The sequence below is a fragment of the Corythoichthys intestinalis genome, chromosome 14 (genome assembly GCF_030265065.1).
Source record: "Corythoichthys intestinalis isolate RoL2023-P3 chromosome 14, ASM3026506v1, whole genome shotgun sequence".
NCBI classification, from domain to species: Eukaryota; Metazoa; Chordata; class Actinopteri; order Syngnathiformes; family Syngnathidae; genus Corythoichthys; species Corythoichthys intestinalis.
Window position 1 is genome coordinate 31,408,591 of NC_080408.1, and position 27,912 is coordinate 31,436,502.

Here is a 27,912-nt window from a genome sequence, read left to right on the forward strand (position 1 = left end):
TGCAGATGATTTAGTGCTGTTGGCTTCATCAAGCCGTGACCTCCAACTCTCACTGGAGCGGTTCGCAGCTGAGTGTGAAGGGGTTGGGATGAAGATCAGCACCTCCAAATCCGAGACCATGGTCCTCAGTCGGAAAAGGGTGGAGTGCCCTCTCCGGGTCGGGGATGAGATCCTGCCCCAAGTGGAGGAGTTCAAGTATCTTGGGGTCTTGTTCACGAGTGACGGTAGGAGGGAGCGGGAGATCGACAGGCGAATCGGTGCGGCGTCTGCAGTAATGCGGACGCTGCACCGGTCCGTAGTGGTGAAGAAGGAGCTGAGCCGAAAGGCAAAGCTCTCGATTTACCAGTCGATCTACGTTCCTACCCTCACCTATGGTCACGAGCTTTGGGTCGTGACCGAAAGAACAAGATCCCGGATACAAGCGGCCGAAATGAGTTTCCTCCGCAGGGTGTCCGGGCTCTCCCTTAGAGATAGGGTGAGAAGCTCGGTCATCCGGGAGGGACTCGGCGTCGAGCCGCTACTCCTCCGCGTAGAGAGGAGCCACCTGAGGTGGCTCGGGCATCTGGTTCGGATGCCTCCCGGACGCCTCCCTGGAGAGGTGTTCCGGGCATGTCCCACCGGCGGGAGGCCCCGGGGACGACCCAGGACACGCTGGAGAGACTATGTCTCTCGGCTGGCCTGGGAACGCCTTGGGATCCCGCCGGAGGAGCTGGTTGAAGTGGCTGGGGAGAGGGAAGTCTGGGCTTCCCTGTTAAAGCTGCTGCCCCCGCGACCCGACCCCGGAACAAGCGGAAGATAATGGATGGATGGATGGAAACACAAATGTTAAATCAATGGCAATATTTTATAATATTTAGTACACATTTTGACCGATAGTTGGCGCCATGTTTTGCGGGCTCGCAGTGATGACGTAAATGGGATGTTTCCAAATGTGTAGCGTATACAACAATTGCGTATTGCTGCCTAAACTCACGAAGTAAAATGCCACGATGTGCTGCTTTTGGATGCAATTTCCAGTCAAACTGAAACAAGGGGAGTGACGTGAGTGGTCAATGTGGAATTATTATTTTTGTGAATAAATGTGCATAGGTGGAAGCTTCTCCCCTTTTTGGTCCCTGTTTGCACGTATCCTACCTGCCACGCAATACAACTGGCGTACGAACATTTTTACTGACTCATTCAAGTAAGTGATCCGTCTATTTTCTGGATCCGACGGGCCAATCGCGGCTGCAATACAGGTTTCGGATCTGTCTATTTTCTGGATTCGACAGTCCCACAGCGGCTTTTCCGATCTGTCTATATTCTGGATTCGACGGCCTGATTGTGGCTGCAATGTTGCCATGGGATCTGTCTAATTCCTGGATCTTCGAGTGAGTGAAAAAACGCGGACCCAGATTACTAGTGTTATCTTTTTTTGTTGACTATTCTTCGTGGGAGTTTTCCCCAAATCTTATCAAATAATTAAAGCACTATGGCACGCTACAGTGACGACAGTGACTCTGACGTGGACATTACTTTTATGTTGGAGTTCGTCTGGGAACGCGTGTGTGCGTACCGCTGAGCTCCCGAGTGACGAGTGGTCAAGGTGGAATATTATTTTTTGTGAATAAATGTGCATAATTGGAAGCTTCTCCCCCTTTTGAAACTTTTGTTCACGTATCCTACCTACCACGCGTTACAATGTACGAGGCATGGATTACACTCGATTCCAAGATTTGTTCCCATTAGATGACGAATTTAATGAGGACAGTCAGCCACGACACGACTCCGATCCTGACTATCACACGTGTGCATTCATAGTTTTATTACCTTCAGTGAGAGTTTATAATGTCAATAGTCATGGGAAAAAATGCACGAATGACAAGGTGTTCAGACTTTTGGCCTGTACTGTATGTAAAGCACACGACAGCTCTGAATGCTAAAAAATCTACATAATTATACTGGGATAAGTTTGAAAACGCAATAGTTTACCTTGATCTGCTCACATAAACCGGAGTTCTCAACAGCATACACTCTCTAGCTCCATTGTCCTTGAGATGCACTTGCCGCGAGTGCATCACAAGTTTTTCTCAACTCTTGTCTTATCAGGTACTGTATTTCCTGCTCTCATTTTGCCTTTGCTGCTCGTCTTGTGAACGACCGACAGTGCTGTCTTGTTCTTCACTTTTCCGATCTGGTTCAAATTGGAAGGACAGAACCGACGACATGTTGGGGTAGCTAAGAGTGGCACGCTGAAAGTTTAGCAACGGGCCCGCTGACGTCATGTACTGCGACGTAACAAGAATGGCGACCTATCACTTAAAAATAATTTTACAAACTTTATTAAAACGAAAACATTAAGAGGTGTTTTAATATCAAATTATTATAACTCATACTAACATTTATCTTTTAAGAATTATTTGTCTTAACGATCGAGGATCGCTTTAACGATTATGAAATTAGTTGCCAAGGAATTTGATAATCGATTTTTGCTGGCAGATATGGGCAGTCCTGTTTGGGTCCTTGTTTGTGTATAATGTGAAGCTGTGCACGCCAGTGATTAGGAGTTCACTGCTACACTCAGGTTGGGTTGCTGATTTAATAATATTACGAAGTGTGCCTCCGTTATAGGTGAGTAAATGAAGCCGATTGTATTGCTTGTATTCTTCGTTGATGAGGTGTTTATCCTAATCAGTGTCTTAAGTGTCTGTTTGTATTGTGTTTTGGGAAGCATATTAGCACTTGAGTTTTTGTTAGATAGTAAAGTTGTCTCATTTCTTATTATACAGAAACCACATACATAACCCATTCATATAACATATCAGAGCAGGGGTGCCCATTACGTCGATTGAAACCCTAGTGTGGGTAGCTCGCAGCATTAAAAAAAAAAAAAAATGAATGTATATAGTTAATTATGCAACATGTTGTCCATACAACATAACTAACTTTGTACATTTTTTTTTTAATTTACATCTTTTTTTTTTAATTCACAATTTGTACAGCGTCCCAACGTTTTGGGAATCCAGTTTGTAGTACAACAGAAAATGAGGATATTTCGAGAAAAAAAAATGGTTTAACCTCCTGTTCAACTTTGCCCGCACTCGTTGATGAAATCTAAAACGCTTCAACATACAACTGTTATCTGTCAACTACACCTGTTAAGCAGTCAATGATGATTAGCTCATCGCCCTCTAGACAGAATTAATTGACAAACCCTGAAACCTGACAAATAACATAGCATAATTGTATTTTGGAAGCGAAGCGGCGGGCTTCCTGCGTCATTCACTTTGCATTTTTCAGCAAAATTGCAGTTTTTCAATTATTACTCCTACGCCAACTGAAAATAAAATGTAATCGCAATCAGCTCATTCCAAGAAAATTCTCATTTCATCCCAAAATGGATGACTTCATAATAAGGCTCTTGTGCATTGTTTTTTTTTTCCGTCATTTTCAGACAAGGATACAGAATTTTGGGACCATTGGAAAAAAACTAATTGAACTTTGGTTCCAATTTTTATAGGGAAAGAAGCACTACAGAGGTCCCCTCATTGGGGATAGAGCTGACCTGCTTTCACAAGCTGACTATTATTGGTCCAATATAAAGCCCGTCACGTTCTGGACTGTTAAGCCCTGTGTACAAAGGGTGTACTCACCTTGAGCCAGTTATGGGAGCGCTTGGCGATTTCATAGGTAGCGTCCTTCTCTAGAGTCTTCACCATCAAGCCTTCGCATGAGTCTGAGACACAACACACAATTGGCAAGGTTTGCGAGATATCCTACAAATTCACATCGCGGCCATCAAACATTTTTATAGACTGCTAATGATAACGCTACTAACCGAATGAATAAAGAAAGTGCACATACAATATCAGCTTACCATCAAAGCATTACTAACATGGTCACTAACAAGGCCAGAGAGCGACCTTGCACCAATTTAGGTGCAATTTCAATTTTTCAAACACAGAAAGAGGAACCATTATAGCATTGCTGTCTACATTACTGCCAAGAACATCACCAGACATCTGATAGCCACGCCTTTGTTGTACAAAAACATCCTACTGGCTGAGAGACAGCACTGATCATTCCTGTAAACGGCACAATTGTCAGGGCCAAGGAAAACCAGCCAGGATTCTGTATCTTGTTTGTCAATATCTCTGGAATATCAACAAACACTGAACAAATTCCAATCGGTGTGAGTCATTCTTTACTCTCTGGTCCCGGAATTATTGAATACACTGGAACGCGGAAATTAACACAATTTCCCTGGGCCTCGCGTGGGATCTGAGGGACTTCCAGTGCCTTATGAAACCGACAACACACACAAACAAACAACAACTCACCTCGGACAGACTGCTCCAGAAACTCCGCGATAGCTTCTGTGTTGTCTGAGTCGAGGTAGCTCGCAAATAAAAACTCTCCCTCCACTTCGGCGAAGGACTCTCGTAGTAGCTCCCGACGCCGGCACAGCGGCTGACGAACAAGAGACTAAACAAACACATTACAAAATGTTTCTATGTTATTTGCAGTCTCGGACTGACCAGGATGAAACCCAAGAACCTGCAGCCCAGTCACACACGCACACTACTGTCAAAACAACCTAGAACACAGAAGTACACACTCACAAAAAATACACCATAGACATTATACTGTATAATCAACGACAAACATCATGAATAGGCCTGTCGCGATAACAAATTTTAGTGGGCAATTATCTCATAAATTAGTGCGATATGCGATATTATTGCAACCCCCCTCACAAAAAAATTAACCAATTAACAATAACACAGTGAGAATTCAGTATATATTAATAGATCAAGTAAACCCATTTAAACGCAATAAATGTCTACTGTATTTTTCGGACTATAAGTCGCACCTGAGTATAAGTCGCACCAGCCAGCCATTTTTGGGGGAAATTTACTTGATAAAATCCAACACATAGAACAGATTTGTCATCTTGAAAGGCAAAATGAAATAAAAATACAACAGAGAAGAACATGCTGAATCAGTGTATATTATGAAAACGTTACATGAACAACGAAATGCGAATGTGGCCGGTATGTTAATGTAACATAGCTATTAAGAGTTATTCAGATAACTAGCATAAATAACATGCTAACAAGTTTACCAAACCATTAGTGTCACTCCAAAACACCAAAATGGTATGTGAAATGATATAATAATGTGTTAATAATTTCACACATAAGTCGCTCCAGTGTATAAGTCGCAACCCCAGCCAAACTATGAAAAAAACGACTTTCCGTCCGAAAACTACGGTAGTCTTAAATTCAAAAATACTTTTTAAGAAATCACAACTAAAAGCAATCGACCATGCCTCTTTCAAGTAAAAGACAATATTAATCCTGAACGGAAACACATAATAAATAAAATGTCTTTTTCAAGAAAAAATAGAATTGCTATTAATAACGTAAGCGTTTAGGCACAGAGGTATAACGTATAAACAATTGCACTTCAACAACAACAGAGAAAAATAGAGTAAGTGGCAGTAACAAAAATTTGGCTTCAATAATTATCAAACAACATTAAACAGAAGTATAACGGTCTCATTTCTTCAGCAATGTAGCGGACTACACTTTCCATGAGGGAACGCCATTTTGCGCTGTCTCGTTTCTATTTCTCACATCAAGCGAACTTTAATTATCGATTGACGTGACAAAGAAGGCTCCGCTTGTTGCGATGCAGTTTTCATACCAAGCAGTAAAGAGGATGATAGTGTTTCAAATGAGAATGTAGATTTGTTCTGTTGGCCCTCTTTGTTGAAACAACCTCCAAACACATTTTGCAGACAGGTTTCTCCTTTTTGGTTGCCTCGCCATTTTCATTTGGTTTAAAATCAAAATATTCCAACACCGGGGCTGTGGCGTTTGGCTTGGAAATCAGGATTTTCTGTCCATTTTCGTCTTCCTCACTCTGCTCGCTCATTGCTGTGCAGCGAAAGTGCACTCGGCCCCGCCTCCCTCCTTTGAATGATGGTCACTCACACTCAAATGTATAAAACGAACATACCCAGAAGTCAATAAAACACACAATAAAACTCCTCTTTAAAGTATATTGCGTAGGTGGTAACAAGGAAGCCCAACTTTTGACAGCACGTCTACCACACATCTGCCGCATGCGCGCACACGCACATGCACGCGACGCGATAAATCGAAGCGGGAAAGTTACCGCCTTCATTTTTATTAACCGTGCGAAAAATGGAATTATTGCATATCGCGAGTCTTAATCATAGGCGGAGTTTGACTTTTGGGGTAGAGGGGGCACAACATGTTGATGACCGCGAAATCCAGTGTCAGCAATAAAATTAACTTACAAGAATATTTACAATAATAAGTTGACAATGAGCGTTTTTTGTTTCCCATTATTCTTGAGGGTAATTCTAAATCAGGCTGCTTAGGCAATACTTTTCGCCAAGATCGTTATCCATTGAATATGGTACGCCCGCCGGTGTCGTGCCAATGTAGTTACCCCAGTCAAAAATTGTATCCCCTGGGCGGATTTTTTTTTTTTTTTTTTTACTTTTTTGATTGAAGTAATGTTGATTTGTGTTTGGGCCATATTTTGGCTAGGACATTTTTTGTCTTTATAATTCGATCAAAAAATAAGTTGCTTCACAAAAAAAAAAAAAATTTTCAAAAAGAAAAATCACTTCGATCAAAAAAAAAACTTTTTTTTAAATCAATCATAGAAAGTTTTTGAGTGCAAAAAAATATTTGAGATTGAAAAATTTGCATTCGAACATTTAATTTTTCATTGAAAAAGTTTTCTTTGATTGAAGCAATCCTTTTTGTGTTTGGGCCATATTGTGTCTAGGACATTTGTGTCTAACTCATTCAATCCCCCAAAGTTGCTTCAATCAAAAAAAAAAATATATATTTTCAAAGAAAAAAATCATTTGAAAAATAAAATTCCCCTCCCCTAATTTTTGGGGGGAAAATTGTATGCCAAGCAAATGATAGTAAGTTGCTAGTCACATTATCTGTTCGAAAAATAATTTTGACCCATTATGAAATTATATATTTTTGTTCATTTCATTCATTTATATATATATATATATATATATATATATATATATATACATAGGAAAGACAATTACATGCAATGACACCTTTCGGCCACCATGAGGTGCCTGGCCCCCCTGACCCTCTCTTAAAATCCGCCTATGGTCTTAATCATGCACGCACACGGGCACGCGCTGGTGGCTCTGTTGGACGATTTCCCTGAACCTTTGTTTAAATGGCACTGGACTAGATCCGGTCGGCATACCAAAAATTTACCGTTACCGAAATTCTTTACGATGACCGACGTAGTTCTAACCATGTCGCTAAATTTGTTAATTTAATAAAACAAGAAAAAAAAAAAAGTCTTTTCTGCCATCTTCGACTATGTGTGTTGTTGGGCTATGCTCATTTTACTTTAAGGAGCTCCAGCCAGTGTGCTTACGTGTGACATTTTTGCACAATTTTTGCAACATTTACTAGGTTTGTAAAATAATTATCAAGCATTTTCTACCTTTCACGTGGCAGTGTTGTTGATTGTTGTTAATTGTGTGTGTTTTGTTGTTCTGGCCAGATTATCACTTATTTATCATTTGTTTGTTTATTTGTTTACAAGTGACATTACCTCGGAAAAGACTAACTGCCTTAAGTGCCTTTATAGGCCTTTGCAGTTGAAAACCTTTTCACTATTTTACACCAAATAGTTTTCTCCAGTTTAACTGACATTGTTCAGGCGTTCTAAATGTTTATGCCTAAATGCTTGTTTGTGTATGTATTAGAGCTGAAACGAATACTCGAGCAACTCGAGTAACTCGAGTTTAAAAACTGATCCGAGTAATTTTATTCACCTCGAGTAATCGTTTATTTTGACAGCTCTAAGCATCACGTTTTGCTCGGACTACTTTTAATGCGGGACAACGCGCTGATGTCACGTGCGTAGAGGAAGAAGCAAAAAAAAAAAACTTACTGCAGCCGACAACCGCTACAAACGACGCCGACGTTGCTAAATACTAGCCCGCACATGCTACGTTAGTTGCAGCTAGCGTCTGATGAGTCTCATAGAGATCACATGTATGTTGCACTAGATGCACAATGACAGACTAGGCCGCGTCTGGGCAGCGTTAGCAAACAGCCGCCATCTTAAAGCAGTAGAGCGCTAAGCGCTAATATATAAGATTAACGTTACTGTCACTACTAGCTCATCTTACGTTAGCCCTGCGGAGGGCTAGGTTTCAATCAATTAAAACCACTTTCGATGCGTGGCTAACGTGTCTTACATACAGGCTTTAACATAACATAGCGTTGTGGAGTGATGAGGGTGTCAAATAAAAACTCAATGATGCTAACTATCAATTTTAGCTCAGCAGTCATTGCTGGATAAAACATCAAGTAGCACTAGTCCCTAATGTGCTCCAATACAGCCTGTATCATACATTTATTTTGAACAGTGCAAAAACTCAAAATCCTATCAGGACTTACAGTTTAGACTACCTTAGAACCTAACTAGAACTTAAAAATGGCTTGACACAAATAGAAATTCAATTGAAAAACGTGGGGGAAAATCCTAACTTTTAAGTGATGTGTGTTATCAAGCGTAAAGGCATTTTTAGGTGTGTATATAGGTGTATATATATATATATATATATATTTTTTTTTTTAATAAGATCTAAAGGTTTTTTGAGTGAAAGCAGTGAATTAGTCTTTTTTTTTTTTTAATTCTAGTTACATCTGAGATGCAATTGTTGGCTGTTTTCAACAATATACATCAAAAATAAAGACATTGATTGACTGAAAATGATAAAATGTCTTGTTTTCTCATGTATATCTATAATTGCCCTTCACCTAAAAATATATTTGTTTTATCCGATTACTCGATAGAATTTTCAGTCGATTACTAAAATAATCGATAGCTGCAGCCCTAGTATGTATAATTGTTAAATATGTTAATTTGAAAGTTTATTAATAAATCAACAAGAAAGAGTTCATTTGTGTTTCATGCATTTTTTACCCCTGATTTTCAAATGATGTAGTGCGCTTGGGCGAATTTAGCGTCATTTATCGTTATGGAGGTAAACCTGCTCAATTTACCACGATAAGTGCTTAGGGCCATATCGCCCAGCCCTACTCTGGAGAATGCTATGAATTGCAAAATGCTAGTATTTTTATAACGTTATCTACTGATGTCTAATATCCAGAGACGTATTAAGTACCTTTAATGAATAAACTAAATAGCCTGCGTTTTACATAATGGTGGACCAACTACTGTGTGCTGAATGCAAACAAAGCAGCGACGGAAAGAGTGGAATTACACCAACAGAATAATATAGCGTCAGACAAGTTATAGCTGCGTTAGGCCACGTAATGGCACATATTAAGCGTCACTGTTTTAATTAGCTAATTTGTTACGGTCCACTTGGGGTGGGGTAGGGGGGGCACAATAGTGCTGATTTGCATTTTGCCGGCTACAACTTTAGGAAGATTGCTGGCCTATTGTGTCTAACTTGGAGGGAGGCACAAACACACACAGCTCATGTGGCACAATCTAATTCCCTGACACACAAACACACACAGTGCAGGAATTACAATGAGCACGAGCATCATTATCTTCTTATGACCCCCAGCAGCATCGTCATTGTAATTCAGGCACAACAGCACGGTGGTGGGGCGACAAGCACGCAAAACGCACAAATACGTAAGCATAAAAAATTGCATGCACTACCAAATCATGCAACTAAAGTAAGAAATACAAATACTCAATCCATGCACTACCAAATTATGCAACTAAAGTAAGAAACAAAAATATTCAATCACAACTTCACAAAGAACCAACTGATATTAATTCATTGGCTGACGTCCGATCCATTTGAACAGATGTTCATTCGCTGCCAACCCTCCCTGTTTAAATGGATTGGACGTCTACTAGTGACAACCTAATTTAAATTCACACAAAAGAATGAAAAGATCCACGACTGGAGGTCAATGGCACTGAAAGAGTACTCAACAATAACTTCTATGTGGCTTGTTAATGTGATGACCTGAAGTCATTTTGGAACAATTACCTCTCCATTGAGGTAGAGTAGATCAAAGGCGTACACACACACTTGGACTTTGATGTCAGATGCGTCCACATCCTGCAAGAAAAGACGCACAGAAACACTAAAACATTATTTTATTTTCATCAACAAAAAGGCAAAGCTTGTGAAACTCGTCTTATTCACCAACTAAATTGCCCAACCTTGGGACTTCTAAAGAATTTCTTCATTTACTGTACTGTACTGCCATCAACTTTTCACAGCCTTGCATCTAATAATTAAATATTCACACAAGGCAGGTGCACAATTCCTCACTTCGGATGTGTTAAAAAGATTTAAATCCGTTTTTTTTTTTTTGGGGGGGGGGGGCTAATCAACGCCTCATTAAGTAGGTGTCATATATGGCAGAAAACTTAAACATTTCGGAGGTAAGAATGCGCGCTTCCCAGTCTCCACATCGTAAAGGGTGATTTGAGTTTTTCATACGTTGGCCACACTGATGAATCGCCAATTTGCCCCACCAAAGTAGCCAGGAGAAAACATGTGAAAAGCAACATTAAAATGGATATGTCTGTAAATGCAAATCGAACCATCCAACAGCTCTCCTCGTGACTAGTGAGGCGTATGATTAATTACAGTATAATCACAACTTTGCCTGTCAACACATTCGCATTTTTTATACCCCTGGGATGCCATTGAAGCTAAAGTCTTAATATAACACCATTGCTGACACCGTTTCTGCAACCAAGATGTGCAAATTGACGAACATTGAATTTTGTCCAACGATTTACAAACCAGATTCCAAAAAAGTTGAACGCTAGTCGTGGTAATTGGTCTTTCAGCTGTTCTTTATATCTGCTATTGTCTTTTCCAGCCTCTTATTGTTTCCTGCCTACTTTTTAGGAGATACAGTGGGGCAAATAAGTATTTAGTCAACCACCAATTGTGCAAGTTCTCCTACTTGAAAAGATTAGAAAAGCCTGTAATTGTCAACATGGGTACACCTCAACCATGACAGACAGAATGTAGAAAAAAAAAAAAAACAGAAAATCACGTTGTTTGATTTTTAAATAATTTATTTGCAAACCATGGCGGAAAATAAGTATTTGGTCACGTACAAACCAGCAAGATTTCTGGGTGTCAAAGAGGTCTAACTTCTTCTAACGAGGTCTAACAGGGCTCCATTCGTTACCTGTATTAATGGCACCTGTTTTAACTCATTATCGGTATAAAAGACATCTGTCCATAACCTTAGTCAGTCACACTCCAAACTCCACTATGGCCAAGACCAAAGAGCTGTCGAAGGACACCAGGGACAAATTTGTAGACCTGCACCAGGCTGGGAAGACTGAATCTGCAATAGGTAAAATGCTTGGTTTAAAGAAATCAGCTGTGGGAGCAATTATTAGAAAATGGAAGACATACAAGACCACTGATAATCTCCCTCGATCTGGGGCTCCATAAAAGATCTTACCCCGTGGCGTCATAATGATAACAAGAACAGTGAGCAAAAATCCCAGAACCACACGGAGGGACCTAGTGAATGACCTACAGAGAGCTGGGGCCACAGTCACAAAGGCTACTATCAGTAACAATGTGCCGCCAGGGACTCAAATCCTGCACTGCCAGACGTCTCCCCCTGCTGAAGAAAGTACACGTCCAGGCCCGTCTGCGGTTCCCTAGAGAGCATTTGGATGATCCAGAAGAGGACTGGGAGAATGTGTTACGGTCAGATGAAACCAAAATAGAACTTTTTGGTAGAAACACAGGTTCTCGTGTTTGGAGGACAAAAAATACTGAATTGCACCATACCCACTGTGAAGCATGGGGGTGAAACATTATACTTTGTGACTGTTTTTCTGCAAAGGGACCAGGATGACTGATCTGTGTAAAGGAAAGAATGAATTGGGCCATGTATCGAGAGATTTTGAGTAAAAATCTCCTTCCATCAGCAAGGGCATTGAAGATGAGACGTGGCTGGGTTTTCAAGCATGACAATAATCCCAAACACGCAGCCAGGGCAACAAAGGAGTGGCTTCGTAAGAAGCATTTCAAGGTCTTGGAGTGGCCTAGTCAGTCTCCAGATCTCAACCCCATAGAAAATCTGTGGAGGGAGTTGAAAGTCCGTGTTGCCCAACGACAGCCCCAAAACATCACTGCTCTAGAGGAGATCTGCATGGAGGAATGGGCCAAAATACCAGCAACAGTGTGTGAAAAGCTTGTGAAGAGTTACAGATAATGTTTGGCCTCAGTTATTGCCAAAAAAGGGTACATAACAAAGTATTGAGATGAAATTTTGGTATTGACCAAATACTTATTTTCCACCATGATTTGCAAATAAATTCTTTAAAAATCAAACAATGTGATTTTCTGTTTTTTTCTTTCTTTTCCACATTCTGTCTCTCATGGTTGAGGTTTACCCATGTTGATAATTCTAGGACTCTCTAATAATTTCAAGTGGGAGAACTTGCACAATTAGTGGTTGATTAAATACTTATTTGCCCCACTATCTCCCAAAAAGTAGGCAGGAAACAATAAGAGGCTGGAAAAGACCATAGCAGATATAAAGAACAGCTGAAAGACCAATTACCACAATATACTGTTGCTCCATTGGCAACATGATTGATTTTAAAAAAGCTTCTCAGAGTGGCAGTGCCTTTCAGAACCGAAGATATGAAGAGCATCACCATAGTCAAATGCCAAAAGGAGAGTTTAAAAAAATAATTGACTTCAAAATCTTTTCTTCTCTCTAAAAAATGAATAAAATGTTTTCACATTGTAGCAACAACGGTAAAGTCTCATGTTGCTGTAGTGTGCTGATTTTGTAAACAGTTGTACTGAAGCCGTCACCTTGTTTTATGTGGTAATAATAGTATAGTTGGGTTTTGCAGGGGACGAAACGGCCCATCGAACCTTGGATTCGGTCATAAGCAGTCCTCGTGTAGTAAGGGCTCTATGTCCAACCGGTGCTTGAAAGCTTTTGGCTTTCATACAGTGGTATGGAAAAAGTATCTGAACCTTTCGAAATTTCTCACATTTCTGCATAAAATCACCATCAAATGTGTTCTGATCTTTGTCAAAATCACACAGATAAAAATAGTGTCTGCTTTAACTAAAACTACCCAAACATTTATAGCTTTTCATATTTTAGTGAGGATAGCATGCAAACAATGAGAGAAGAGGGAAAAATAAGTAAGTGAACCTTCTGCCTGACTTAAAGAGCAATTGAGACCAATTTGTACCAAACATTTTAAGTCAGTTGTGTGCCCAATTACTAATAAATGTTTTAAAGTTGCTCTGCCCCCTATGAAAAACACACCTGGAAAGAAATGTCTTGTTCATCAATCGACAGTGAGAGAAGTTGTGTACAAATGGAGAGTTTGGCACTGTTGCTTCTCTCCCAAGAAGTGGCCGTCCACCAAAGATGACACCAAGTTCAGCACAGAATACTCAGAGGTAAAAAAAGAACCCTTGAGTGTCTGCTAAAGACTTACAGAAATCACTGGCACAGTCCAATATCTCTGTCCACACATCAACTATGTGTAAAACTATGGCCAATGTTCATGGGAGGACTCCACGGAGGAAGCCACTACTGTCTTTAAAACATTGTTGCTCACTTAATGTTCGCAAAAATGCAACTGGAAACTCCACAGACGTTTTGGCAAAAAAATATTTGGACTGATGAAACCAAATTTGAATTGTTTGGGAGTAACACACAACATCAGTTGTGGAGGAAAAATGGAACAGCTCACCAACATCAACACCTCATCCCCACCGTGAAGCATGGTGGAGGGAGCATCATGATTTTGGGCTGTTTTGCTACCTCAAGGCCTGGACAACTTGCAATCATTAATGGAAGAATGAATCAAAGGTTTATCAGGATGTTTTGCAGGAAAACCTGAGGCCGTCTATCAAACAGTTGAAGCTAAAAAGAGGATGGATGCTGCAACAAGACAATGAGACAACTTCAGAACGGTTTCAGAAGAACACAATACACGTTCTGGAGTGGCCAAGTCCAGACTTGACCCCCATTGAGATGCTGCGGCATGACCTAAAGACAGCGATTCATGCCAGACATCCCAGAAATCTCACCGAACTACAGCAGTTTTGTCGAGAAGAATGGGCCAAGATTAGTCCTGATCGATGTGCCAGACTGATCTGCAGCTACAGGAAGTGTCTGGATGAAGTTATTGCTGCCAAAGAGGGGCCACAAAATATTAAATGTTATGGTTCACTTACGCATTTTCCCCTCTTCTGCCATTGTTTGCATACTATCCTCATTAAAATATGAAAACCTATAAATGTTTGGATGGTTTTAGTAAAAGCTGACACTTTTTTCATCTGTGTGATTTTGACAAAGATCAGATCACATTTGATGGTGACTTTTGCGGAAATGTGAAAAATTAAAAAAGGATTAGATACTTTTTTAGACCACTGTACAGTTAAGACTTCAGACTTGCTTAAACCCGTAAGCAAAAATACACATACCTAACAAACAAATAAGAACTATATAACATGAATAAACACAAATGACATTGATTGAAAAAAAACAAACACACACTTAAAACTCATGTACAAACATAAAACAAAATGACAGTGCTAAGTAAAGGTCGGGAAAGCACTGGCAATGCAACACCAACAGCGCCATCTGTAAAGGGAGGACGCAACTGCTTTAGTGTATAAGAATGTCACTCCAAGTAATGGTGAGTCTACTGTGGAAGTTGAGGCGTCCCTGAGAATAAAAAGACAACAACAACGTTCATCTTGACGTTCTTCCATTAGCGCCAGCTCCTCATCCTTCCTGCCCTTTTCTTCATTTGCGCCCGTGTCAGCGGCAGGCAACAGGAGGGGGGAGAGAGAGGAAAGAACGCCTCCTCCACGGCCGCCATGTGATTTGTGCGGCATCCCAACGCCATTATTCTGATCAAAAGTGAAAAAAGCTCTGGCTGACATTTGCAATCACACAAAGCCTCTCCCTCCGCCATCTCATCTTCACCCCTCCTTCTCATTCCTCCATTTGACGGCACTTTATCAATCTACTTCGCCTTCTGCTACTGGACCACCTCAGTTCATGGGCCGCTTTGTCCAAAACCTCTTCACCACCACTTCTTTAAAATCCTAATTTTCTAACATGTAAATGATAAGGGTATAACCACAGAAACCATTGTTACATTGGGCCGTTTGAAGTGTGTGTTTTTTTTTAACATACTATTGCATAGTAATTGTTTATTTGACGATAACACACTGTTAAAGATTCTTTTTTTTTTTTTTTTTTTTAGATCCTGGCTTCTAATCATTTTATTTGTGCTGGGTCCAAACTAAATGAAAAAGTGCCACTAAAAAGGTTTTTTAACGAAATATTAGACATCAATTAATGATTCTAAGCTAAAAATGACAGACATTTTGAATGAAATATAATTAATTACCTTAGTTTTATGGCTGGGTTAAAACAAAAGCGGTTGCGCGACGTCTGTAAACAGGGGTTTCCAGGGTAAAACGGACAAATTAAAAATAGTTTGGTGGCTTCATGCGCCATGAATCTGCTATGGCAGCATTTAGACATATTGTTCTATCAAACCCAACAGTTGTTTTGGCTTAAAATACAGCAGTTTATTTTAAAGAGGGGTGCAAGAGGAGAAACTGCTTTTTCAGTCCTGTCTGCGTTTTCCGCCTTATATATATATATATATACACACACACATATATGAATTAGAAAGTACAACAGTAAAGAAAAGTGAAAAATAACAATTCAAAGTCGTGACCACAACCCTGACCTTTTCGAGGAACAAAAGCATTTTTTAAGTCACTGCGACGAACAAACCTGGGAACAAAATAATGTGTTACATGTTACATGGTGTAACTTAACTTCTTAATACTCATTTATGAAACATGGCTTCTGAACACATACATTCTAAAATCATGTTGATTGTGTTGGTTTTTATTATTCTTAGTACGGCTATTTACAACTTTTTCTTGAGAATCAACAACTTATTAATTCGTTTGACAATGACGAGTACACATCGTAGTGCTTTTTGGATGGCATCAAAATAATGAGGGGGTCCTTGAAAAAACCTTACCTTCCGCTTACGTGTGGTGAGAACCTGGAAGGGTTGGATCTGCTTCTTCTCGCGGTCCCACGCCACTGCCTCAGAATCCAGCACGCAGGAGACTACAGATTCTTTCTTCACCTTTAGAGATATGAGTTGCTTAAAAAAGTCCGAGAGGCAAATACAGCAGTCTACATTTTCATTCAAAATTAAGTTAAACATGATGCACCACAACAGGCAAGTTTAAAAGTGTCATGAACTCATGCTACACAGTAAACTTCAATTAGATGCGATAAACGTGGGTTAAGTGCAGGTTCAAGTTCACTGTTCCCCGCTATAGATGTGATCCACATCCACACTCATCAATTACGCGCCAGTCTAACGAACACTTTGACACATGTCTCATCACAGCACATCAGGCATAAGCGCTCGTGATCAGCTCCTTTTGAAGTCCAAGTCAGTCTTAAAGAAGGGCTAATGCATCTATATTACCACCGCGCCACTTTTGCCTCATTAAAATGCAAAGCGCCGCTTCCTCGATAGCGACCTCACTACCGACATCTATTGTGCGGCCGCGTCGCCGTGACAACCTCTTGCCAATTCTAAGACGTTTGAACGACTGTCGATTTTTTACCCGTGCAAACACAGCGAGGGACAAAATCACTTGTATAGCATTCAACAACGTCAAAGTTAAACGAAGGGTTGACTGTGACTGAGACTGTGAGGAGCAGCATAGATAAAAACAAACTGAGAAGAACGAGAAGAAAGCCAAACACGGGGTGGTGAAAGAGTCGGGCTGTGCCGAAAGGAGAAAAAGAAGCTGCGCCAAGGCGATAAAGAGACGCCGACAGCCCAGAAACACAAAAAAGTGAGAAGACAGTCAAAAAAGGGAATGTGAGAGAGTTAAGGTACCAGAGGCGAGTAGCTAAAAAGGAAGAAAGGTGACAAGAATGTATCAAAGAACCCCCTCCCTCCTAAGAAGGATGAGAGGCAAGACACGGGTGAGAGGAAGAGGTTTCATTAAAAAGTCAAAAAGAGACGAGATTGGACTGACACCCTACCAGGTCTTGCAGTCTTGGAGAATGAAAGAAACTGCTGCTATACTGTAGGACCATGCCCATCTGCATTTTGTTTGTCAATGTAAATTAAATTAATTTTTATAAGGTATAAGAAGTACATATTGATTGTAATTAAGGCCCTCCATTTAACCGACTGATGTCAACACATAAAATCAACAATAATTAGATTTTCTATTTGGAGAATGACATGAAAAAAATAAATAAATAAAAAATAAAAAATTTTTTTTTAAACCTGAACATTGTTCAATGACTAGCATTACAAATCAGTTAAATGTTCTGCCAGTAATTCATGAAGTTATTAGTGTAAGCATTAAGGGAGCCAAGAATTATCTTTACATAAAATTGGCCGATTTACTGTATACCAGAACTGTCTTCTGGTAAATATCAGACTCCGCATCACCCTCAAAAAATCCATATCTTGCGGGCCCTAATATTTTTTCGTGCCTGCACAGTTGGGACATTAAAGGTGTGTGAAATTTCCGATTCTTAGATTGTTCGCGATTCGGCCGTGTAAGATTCAAGAATGATTAACAAAAATCCAAATTCTGATTATTTAAATATATGTATATATATACTGTATTGGCCCGAATATAAGACTGTGTTTTTTGCATTGAAATTAGACTGAAAAAGAGGGTTTTGTCTTATATTCGCGGTCTAGACGTTATACCCATTCACGACACTAGATAGCGCCAGATATCATTGAAGCGATGTTCTGTCATGACAGATCTCAGCTCCTCTTTAGTTTAACCAGTTTGCATTATTTTATTGCAATGTTTTTTCTAATTCAGATTTTTTTCAAGACTACCGTTAGACTTCACTTTGATGGTTAATGCAGTTATTACAATTTAGTTGTTTTATCACAATAGATTGGTTTATTTACATTTCAAAAACCAGAAGCCATTCGTTTACGAATGTGATTGCACTTTAGTTTACATATTTAAATGTTGAGATATTAAGATTTGAATGAGGCAAAATAACATGCTTTTTCTCTCAAATACATTGCTATAATCATTTGTTTCGGATGTACTGTAATTATTTTCTGTATAAAAATTTGGTGTTCAAAAAGTCTTTTTTCAAACTTGAGTCTTGAAAAAGAGAGGGTCGTCTTATAATCAGGGCCGTCTTATATTTGGGCCAATACGGTATATAAGTAAAGCGGAACTAACACACAGTCAGCGGTGTCTTCGGGACACTATGGGGAATGGACCAAAAGTACAGACCCACAACTTACACTTCCTAGATACGAGACAGCAACAAGCACGGCTGACCTAACCAACCAACTTCTCTGTGAGTTAAGATATGCCCCCAAAAATGTAAAAGCAGACGTGTGGAATTATTTTGAAATCGACCAGAAAATCTTTTTGTCGAAAACGGGATTTCGAAGAATGTTGAAAACAATGGTGCCGAAGTATGTCATCCCATCCCGACGCTATTTCATTGACACTGCAGTCCCGTAGAAATCATGCCATCGCTGTCGAATGTAGACAGACTCGCCATTACGTCTAATGGATGAAAACCCATCACCATCATAAATAACTGGTTTATAGTCGAATCGTAGCCTCTGAATCTTAATCGCAATCGAACCATGAGGTGCCCCAAGATTCCCACCTCTATGGGACACCATGCAAATATGCATCAATTTGTCATCAAACAATATTTGCTGCAATGTTAGATGGTATAAGATGATGATTAGGTGCTTCTTCTTGTGTGTGGCATCGTTTACATTTTGACCCCCGCCCCCCAAAAAACGTGTTGATTACACAGAATTGATGTGCATTCACCAGATACTTTGGTAAGTTGTGTGTAAATGGAGACGTTATACTGTATTAACAAGCCAATAATACGCTGCTTGCCTGGTACACCAGACTCACCGCTGTTCCAGTTATAGAGTTTGGCGACTGTTCGCCGGATCAAATACCCAGGGCGGCAAACAGAAAGCCACAGCAAACAGACAGCGGAGTGGACCAATCAGTGACGTGCCGTTGATAAAGCGACCAGAAACTGTAGCGCGAGGGAATAAACATATGAGGAGAGCGAAGAACGGAGAGTTTTATCCAACATGGCTAGCCCGAGAAAGACTGTTGGTTTTAGCGGCTTTATGTGTATTTGGTCATTTAAAACTGAATTTACCGCAGACTGGAACATATTCTCGGCTCTCCCGTTTGCTACCTGTGTTGTTGTGGAGACGACTTCCACCGCACAAGAGTGGCGTTGCTCGTTAAGAACACCTCACGCAAATGAACGAATCTGATTGGACTGACGATTTCGTTTTAGCTCGAGAGGCCAATAAGGAGATGGGTCCCAGACTCTTCTTACAGTGTTTGAAAAGCACAGGGAGAATAGTCTGGTGGTGCCAGGCAATTACGCTGCTGCTCTGCAACAGACAGACAATAACACATCCTATTAAAAGTGACTTTCAAAATTAAACCACCGAGTACAGTAAGTTTTCTTGACATACTTTGGACATTGTACCAATCACAGCCAATAAACTCGCAACTCGAAGGGAATAGTATCTTTTCTCATATTTACAGTTTGACTGTTTGTATTACTCTAACAAACTTAATAAATCAGGGAATACCGTAATTTCCCGAATATAACGCGCACTTTTTTCCCCCAAAATCAACTTGTAAAATCATTGTGCGCATTATACACGGGTACAGGGATGGAGACAGAAATATATATATATTAGATATACATAAAGACCGATATTTTTTTATTTACACGGCCATGTTGTGTTGAAGAAAACGTATGCGGCGATCCGTTGCCGACCATTACGTTACATGACGTCACCATTTTGTTTCGTAAATACTTCAATCTGATTGGTCGAATGATTCCGTCTGTGTTAAATTCAGCTTTTTTCACTCTTCATAAAGCACAGAATTTAGTTTCTTGAACACATTTGAGTCAACGTTTATTGCAACTCGGACCATCACAAACGTAACACAATTAATTAAAATTAGGGTGCGCGTTATACACGGGTACAATAATTTCCCCTAGATTTTACAAGTAAATTTGCGGTGCGCGTTATACACGGGTGCGCCTTATATTCAGGAAATTACGGTAGTATCTTTTCTCATAAATACTGTTTGACTGTTTGTATCACTCTAACACAGTGGTCTCCAACCCAGTCCTCAAAGGCCCGCTGTGGGTGCAGGATTTCATTCCAACCAGACAAATGACAACACTTTTTCACCAGTCTGGTGTTTTACAAGTGCAATCAGTTGATCGCAGTCAGTTGCTGCTTGTTTTAGCAGAAACCTCATTGGTTCAACTATCTGTGCTGGATCGGCAGGAACAAAAACGACCCACAGCGGGCCTTTGAGGACCACCTTGGAGACCAATCCTCTAACACACCCAATATAAAATAGATAGCATTTATATCATAGTTTAAGAAAAACAAGCAGAATATATTTGATATTATGAACAGTTGGACCTAATTAGAATTTCCAGCATCAAGACAACAAGCAGACAAGGGCAGGACAGATACAGGACGCCTTCTGACCACACGCGTCATGCAGCTGACTGAGCAAGATTGATGCTGATAAGCAGGTGATAGGCAAGACCAAGACAAGCCAACGTGTGCACCACCAAATCCTGCAATCAGTTCTAATGGACAGTCCAAAACAAATAGCGGGACATCTTGTCTTGCCACAAGGAACATCTGATAACGAGGAACCCGCGACTGAGAAGTTGACACTCAACACTCACGTGGCAATGAGGTGGCAAAATCCTCAACTGTCGTTGCCCTGACAACAGTAATGCCAGAAACCTTCCTGCCCAATCCACACAGAGAATAATCAATGCCCAAACACACCCTTCTTCCGGACCACAGCCCACTTCAGCATAGCCTTTAAAAGACTGAATGTTTAACCAATCGTTGTCATTTTTCTCGGGAATTTTTTGTTGACTTGTGATATGGTGACGCTTGATCTAGTTTGCCTCCTCGCCTGGCTCGCTGTGCTGTATGATTCCTGTCGACTTGGAAAAAATTGTCAATTTGTGATTCGAAACCTTTTTCCAGCTTTTAAAATGGAGTCAGTACAAATATTTAAGATTAAGGTGAACGCGCGGAGTTTGGTCTTTTGGCCAGGTTGTCGGAATTCTACTGGCCCGGATCATTGGAATTCTACTGGCCCGGATCATTGGAATTACACTAGCGCGGTTCCTGCAGTTCGGCTGGCGTGATTCTGGCAATCTGGCTAAAAGGTCTTATTTCTTCAGACGCATCCGGCTTAAAGGGGCCTCAATAAGATTTCTCTAAAGAAATGGCTGTATTCGAGACTCACAACAATGACCCTTCGCTGCCACATCTGTAAGCCTTTTCTTTCAAAGCAAAACCAATCACTGCCTCATCGACAACCCATCCGAACTTCATTCTCAACGGGGCAGATAGACGTCACTCAGCATAGCTAAGCCGAGCCGTGAATGAAGGCAGCTACACGCGACAACAAACAAACAACCTCCACTGAGCGACGCAATCATGCGGGTAACTCAATTAAATATTTTAACGCAATTAAAGCCTCGGCCTACAGATATACGACTGACATTTCAATAACAGCTGCGCGCCAACGAGCGTGAATGAGAACGGCTCTAATAAACCCATGTAGCCTCATTTGCCATTTAATTGAAGCTCTCGACTAGACAGGGGGGGGTGGGAAAAACAAGCTCAGCAGGAACGAAAGAAGTGAGTGCTCACTCTCAGTTAACCTCGGGCCGACTGGTAAAGTGGGTCCAGCAGATAGTCTGGAATTGTCAGCTCAAATGAGTCTTAACATCCAAGCGGCAAACAAAACTGCAGCTACAGACCAAGTGAAATGGCAGATATTAGGACAAGGAACAAGTTAAGGTAGAGCCCTCTTTTTGTAAACACAGTGGTGCTTTGAGTTTATTTAACTGCGTGACGAAGCTCATAACCCAATTTCACAACTCTGTGGCTATATTCGGATCGCTAGTCCTGATGCACAAATCCGATTTCTTGACATTTCCAATCTTTTTGCATGGCTGTTTATACAGTACTTTACCATACCAAACCAAAAGTGATGCACGTGCGCAGGAATCGTGTAAACCAAATACGAGCAGCCTAAACAATTTGATTTATTGCCCTTCATTTCTTCTGGTGTAGGGGTGTAACGATACATCCATCAGTATTGTTATATCGACTGGTTTAACATGATTTAATGAAGAAGAAATCAATCGAAATGCAAAATATCGATCAATGTAGTGTAACTTTTTGATATGCTTCTTTGTTAAAAGAGGTTTTCATTAGAATGTCTGAATTGTTTCAGCAACATAATTTTAAAAAACTTTAAAACTGCTTTGTCATTTTTATTGCCTTTGGTGAAAAGTAACCGATTGTTTTAAATGTTAACATTACGTATAGATCGACGACCCTTCAATCGAATTGTGGCAAATTAAGTAATATCGCCAAATATCTTATTGTTTTGCAAAAAAACATCGATATTGAATCGTTTTGAAATGAGCTATTTCAACCCCTATTCAGCTCATTGTAAAACGGACATGCTATTTGCCAATTGGGGCCTTTGGTCTCTTTGAATTTAGTTTCAAGGCTCTTTATCAGGGTTCTTTCACCATTTTAAAAGTCAAATTCAATGCTTTTTAAGACATTTTTAAGACCTTAAAAATATAATTCAAGACCAAAACATGCTGCAGCGATTTCTGATGAGGAAAAAGAAATCATATTATTTCATTGTAAACACAGAACTGCTGCCACATACTGCTGGTGTTTTTCTCCTCTCATGTGCGATTCGACAGCTTTCACCACCATTGTCCCTAACAAAAGTCTTTTTGGAAGGCTTTGCACCGGGCACTGTCGTTATTTTCACCAGTGGCCAAAAACCTCCTATATAAACCATCTTCCATCCAATTTTGATTAAATTTACACTTACACGTCTGGGAATTTTATACCTACTGAAATTTTCCTTGAAATGTAAGACCATTTAAGACCTTGATTATCCAGTTTTTTAATTTAAGACATTTTAAGATCTTTTAAGGACCCAGGGGAGGCCTGTTTATTTTTCTCTATTTTCTCTATGTAATACAAAATAAAATTCCTGAGCGTTTGTTCAAACAATGAAGAATTTTCACTTTCAATGAAAAATAAAATACCTGAATCTTAGCTGCTAGCTTTCGTGCAATAAAATTTTAACGTTTTTTTCCCCACAATGCTCTAACCAAATCAATAAAACACATTCCCAAAAATCCATATTCCCACAAAAAACAGCTAAACACACCTATAAACTAAATTACGAATGCATAAAAAACATTCGCTCAAACAAAAACTTACCTTATGTTGGTCTTAACAAGAAGCAGCTAGATTCAGCCATGTTAAATGAGTTATGTCTTATTCACTGCTGCAACGATAGGGCAGTGTAACCACCCAAATCAATAAAACTAAATGCAAACACTTTCAAAACAAACCATTTCAACGCCAAACTAAACAAATACTCAAAGCAGTGAATTTGATCCGAAGCTTTTTTTCTAACCGAATTACTCGAGCTAACCAATTAATCGTTGCAGCGCTAATTTGGACTAAAGATCATAATAAATATGTTGCTAAAGTTGAAAAATTGATAACGTCAAACTGATCAGGCTTTACCTTGGGGATACGAGAGATGATGTCGGGGTACTTGCTGGTGTTGTCCTCCTGGTTTCGGCTGAATATCCGAACCTCGCCGCCCTCCAGAATGTGAATCTATTGTAGTCATAACAAGGATTACGTTTAACGATCATCCAAAGCTTTAAGACACAAGTAGTTAAAAGGGAGCGTTTTTACAGATCGCTTATTGAAATAATTAGGATGCAGACATTTCAGAGTGCCACCCTCAGCCAAGTCTTGAATAAACAGCGGCGGCATGAAAGACTTCCAAACATGGATCAAGAACAACATGAATTAATAAAGTGGCTAAACCGTAGCATTTTCCATACAAGCCTAACCACGACCCTAATGAGGATGTATCGAAAATGGCAGGTTATTAAAATGAGACAAGACACTTCAGAAAGCGCAGACTTCAAAGCACATAGCCATTCAATTTTTTTTCTTACATTTACATATAGAACAGATTTAGGTTTTGAATAAAACTGAGCTCATAAGATTAGAGGGAAACATGCTTACTGGGATTTTGTTTTGTTTTTTGTGATTGAAATATTTAAGTTATAAAAATAATCGTTGCACACTTACAGAAAATTCAAACCCGTTTTTTTAATTTATGACCTGACAACATAGGCATAAAATCAAATAGTGTCTCATATCCGTGTTCTGATAAAAGAAAAATACCATCCCACAACGGAAATGTGAGGTTATGACATGAAATAGTACATAAAACAATCAAATTCCAATAAAACCATAACTTCTTCACTGGCACAAGTAAATATTTTAGCAAACATTTTCTTGTGCTGGGCTACCTAATTTAATTACCGGTAGATCACTCCTTAATTTGTAACCACATGTTCGGAACGCTGTCACTCAGTTGTTGACTTATACGTGCTGCTCTAAACGGATGTTTTGGAGACGTCAAGCTGCTGCTTAGCTCTGGAACAAAAATGACAACAGCAGACAAAGTCGCCTTGGTAACAGATGCTGCCAGGGATGGAAAGTGCCTCAAACATTCCAGACATTTATAGCTATCTCGTCCAAAAGACGTTTCAGCTCATTTGCCCGCTTTGGGCCGTCTGTTTTTCTCGCTTTCGTGTGCCGAGAGAGGAGCCTAATTGCTACGAGATTTGACGTTTTTTTGTTTGGCCACATGCTGGCATCCGTAGCGGCGGCTGATCAGCTCAAGAGGCGAACAAGTGGAAACAATCTGGAGCTGCTTTGTGCACTATATAAAAACTAAACACAAAGGCACAGCTTCTGCTTTGCCATTGTTGAGTCGTGGTCATGCCCATGACTGCAAATAATGGTTGAGGAGCTGACATTTTGTTTAACCCCCTAAAGAATCATTAGCTACAACCCGGTGACCTTTTTAACCTGCCAATAGATTCATCATTGGCAATTAGAAAGTGTGGTAAAAATAAGAAAAAAGGTTGATAACCATGAATAAATTACATTAAATGTGGTATTTAGAACTGTCATTGATTAAAACAAGATAGGAGCCATTCACAGCCATTCCTCTCGGGTTAAATAAATTGGACTCAAATGACCGTCAATGACGGGCAATGAGTTTAAACACTATGGAAAAAAAAAAAAAATATATATATATATATATATATATACATTTTTTTTTTATGAACATTTTATTCATTTCTAATTTCATTTCATTATGATATGTATAAAAAATGTTATTACAAATACATAATACTAAACTTTTGTTTTTGTATATTTTTTAAAGGGCCACATTGGTCCATGAAATGTTAATATTGTGGTTTCTAAATGATGCCAAATGGTTTAAGTTTTTGTTTTAATTACTAAAAATAGTCACTTGCCCTATAATTAGCGTTGGGCATCGATAGGATCCGGGATTAACATTTAGATTCTCCGGGAATCGTTTGAATTTTTAAATTTCAATTCCAAGTTTCGATGCCCTGACCGCCAACAGGAAAAAATAGCTGCCCAACACCACGAAGAAGAAGAAGCAACATGAAGAGGCGCTCAAAAGTTTGGATCAGCTTCACAAAAATGACCTGTCAGCTCAGTGCAACATTTGCAATACAGCTATATCATGCAAAGGTGGCTGCACGACCAATATGATTAAACACCTCCGACTTCATGGAAAACGAATTTGACACGCTGCGCCAGTCCTCTAACCAGTCAGAACCAGGTAAGTAAAACAATAAATTGTGTCAGTCTTCTGCTGCCCCCTCGACCTGACCCAGGATTAAGGGTTAGAGGATGGATGGATGGAATTGTACGACAATAACTCGTATTAATACATCGGGCGAATGTAACTATATAATCAGCTACGTATTTTAAATAGCGCGTTGCCACCGCCGTTAAAATCAACAGTATTAAAAGCATCTTTTGTTTTATAATCGGTTTTACAAATAAGGAAATCATTATTATTTTGTGATCTACATCAAATTATAATCAATAGAATAATTTATACTAATCCATTGTAGCTCCCAGCTAAGGTACATGTATGCAAAGTGCGTAGCGGCTCACAGCTACCTTACCCCTACACAATATTTGTGACTTTTAATCGTAGCAATAGTACAACTAATCTTGTTTTCTTGTAGAATTTTTTTTTTTTTTTCACGTACTTCGCTACAGTGTTACGTGACATTGATTTATCTACTCTGCTGTGAGCACCAACCATCAGCTGTTTTGTCTGAGGACCCTGCTGCTTGATGGTGGAACAAAAGACATCCTTTGCTGTCAGATCTCGCGTTCTCATATTTAAGCGTTCAAACTTTATCTCCACCCATTGAACGTGTGGTCTCCACTGCAGGAGACACCATCTGTCCAGAACGCTCACGCTTACTGCCTGATGAGGCAGATGTGATCATTTTCCTCAACAAAAACTTTCTGGTTTTATGCTGTTCCCGCAGCTAATCTGGACTGGATTTTAGTGCTGAAACGATTAATCGATTAACTCGAGTATTCGATTAGAAAAAAATATTCGAATTAAATTTTGTTGCCTCGAGTATTCGTTTATTTAAAGTGGTGTTGTAATGGTTTATTTTGAAAGTGTTTGCATTCAGTTTTTAGGGTGGATACACTGCCCTCTGGTCTGCCTCTTTTCACATGGCTGAATCCAGCTGCTCCCTGTTAAAACCAATGTAAGTTTTTGTTTGAGCTAATGTCATACATAATTTAGTTTATAGGTATATTTAACCCTTTTTTGTGGGAATATGTGTCTTAATCATTTGTTGAGAGCATTGTAAAAAAAAAAACTTTAGCATTTTATAGGATTTAAGCTAGCGGACATTTTCTGTGTAAGATAGCCAATTGTTCTTTTGTTGTAAATAGATCCTCATTTAAAAAAATATATAAGTTAACTTTTTGTTGTTTTGCTAATGCTTGTTTTGCTAATGTTTTTCAATGCATTCATAATTTAGTTTATAGGTATATTTAGCTGTTTTTTTTGTGGGAATATGTGTCTGAACCATTTGTTTAGAGCATTGTAAAGAAACTTTAGCATTTTGTAGCATTTAAGCTAGTGGACTCTTTCTATGTAAGTTAGTCAGTTGTTCATTTTACATAGATCCTCATTTTTTAAAATAAACTTATACCATTTGAGGCTCAGCTCAGGTGTTTTAATTTCATGTTCCTTATCCGATTACTCGATTATTCGAACTAACTAGTCCATCAATTAATGGACTACTAAAATATTCGATAGCTGCAGCCCTACTGGATTTTACAAATTGTTTTCTTGTTTGGTATTCTGCACCAGGTTAACCCATTAGTGGGAGCTCAGTAACATGTAAAAATGCCTGCAGCATAAAGCACTATAAAACATAGTCAAAATAATATGTTGATCGTTTTCTCTGTGAGCTTTTTCTTAAAAAAACAACAACAAAAAAAACACCTTTGTGAAAGTGCACTCCTGTGGAAAAGAAACATCATATTAAAGTTCAAAGACTGATATTTATATACAGGTTAATAATACTATAGCTCTGTAAGAAATAGATAGCAACGTTAATTGAAAAGTCATATGATTTAAAAAATAATTGAGAAGTTAAAAAATTAATAAAACTGCAATTTTTTTGACCACGCCTATTATAAGAATCAGAATCGAGAATCGTTTTGAAACTGAATCGAAACGTGGTATCTGAATCGGAACCGTTCAAATTCAAATGATGCCCA

At 39.4% G+C, this 27,912-nt stretch overlaps 1 protein-coding gene across 2 annotated transcripts in view; it reads right to left on the reverse strand.

Annotated features, from left to right (window-relative positions):
- lig1 (ligase I, DNA, ATP-dependent) overlaps positions 1 to 27,912 on the reverse strand; it is a 103,007-nt gene that overhangs the window by 13,863 nt on the left and 61,232 nt on the right. For both annotated transcript variants that reach the window (XM_057857282.1, XM_057857280.1), the window contains exons 17-21: positions 23,767 to 23,862; positions 16,102 to 16,212; positions 10,052 to 10,123; positions 4,320 to 4,464; positions 3,633 to 3,715 (exon numbers count right to left, since the gene is read on the reverse strand). In XM_057857282.1, the coding sequence (XP_057713265.1) occupies positions 3,633 to 3,715; positions 4,320 to 4,464; positions 10,052 to 10,123; positions 16,102 to 16,212; positions 23,767 to 23,862 (507 nt within the window). The remainder of the gene's footprint in view (positions 1 to 3,632; positions 3,716 to 4,319; positions 4,465 to 10,051; positions 10,124 to 16,101; positions 16,213 to 23,766; positions 23,863 to 27,912) is intronic.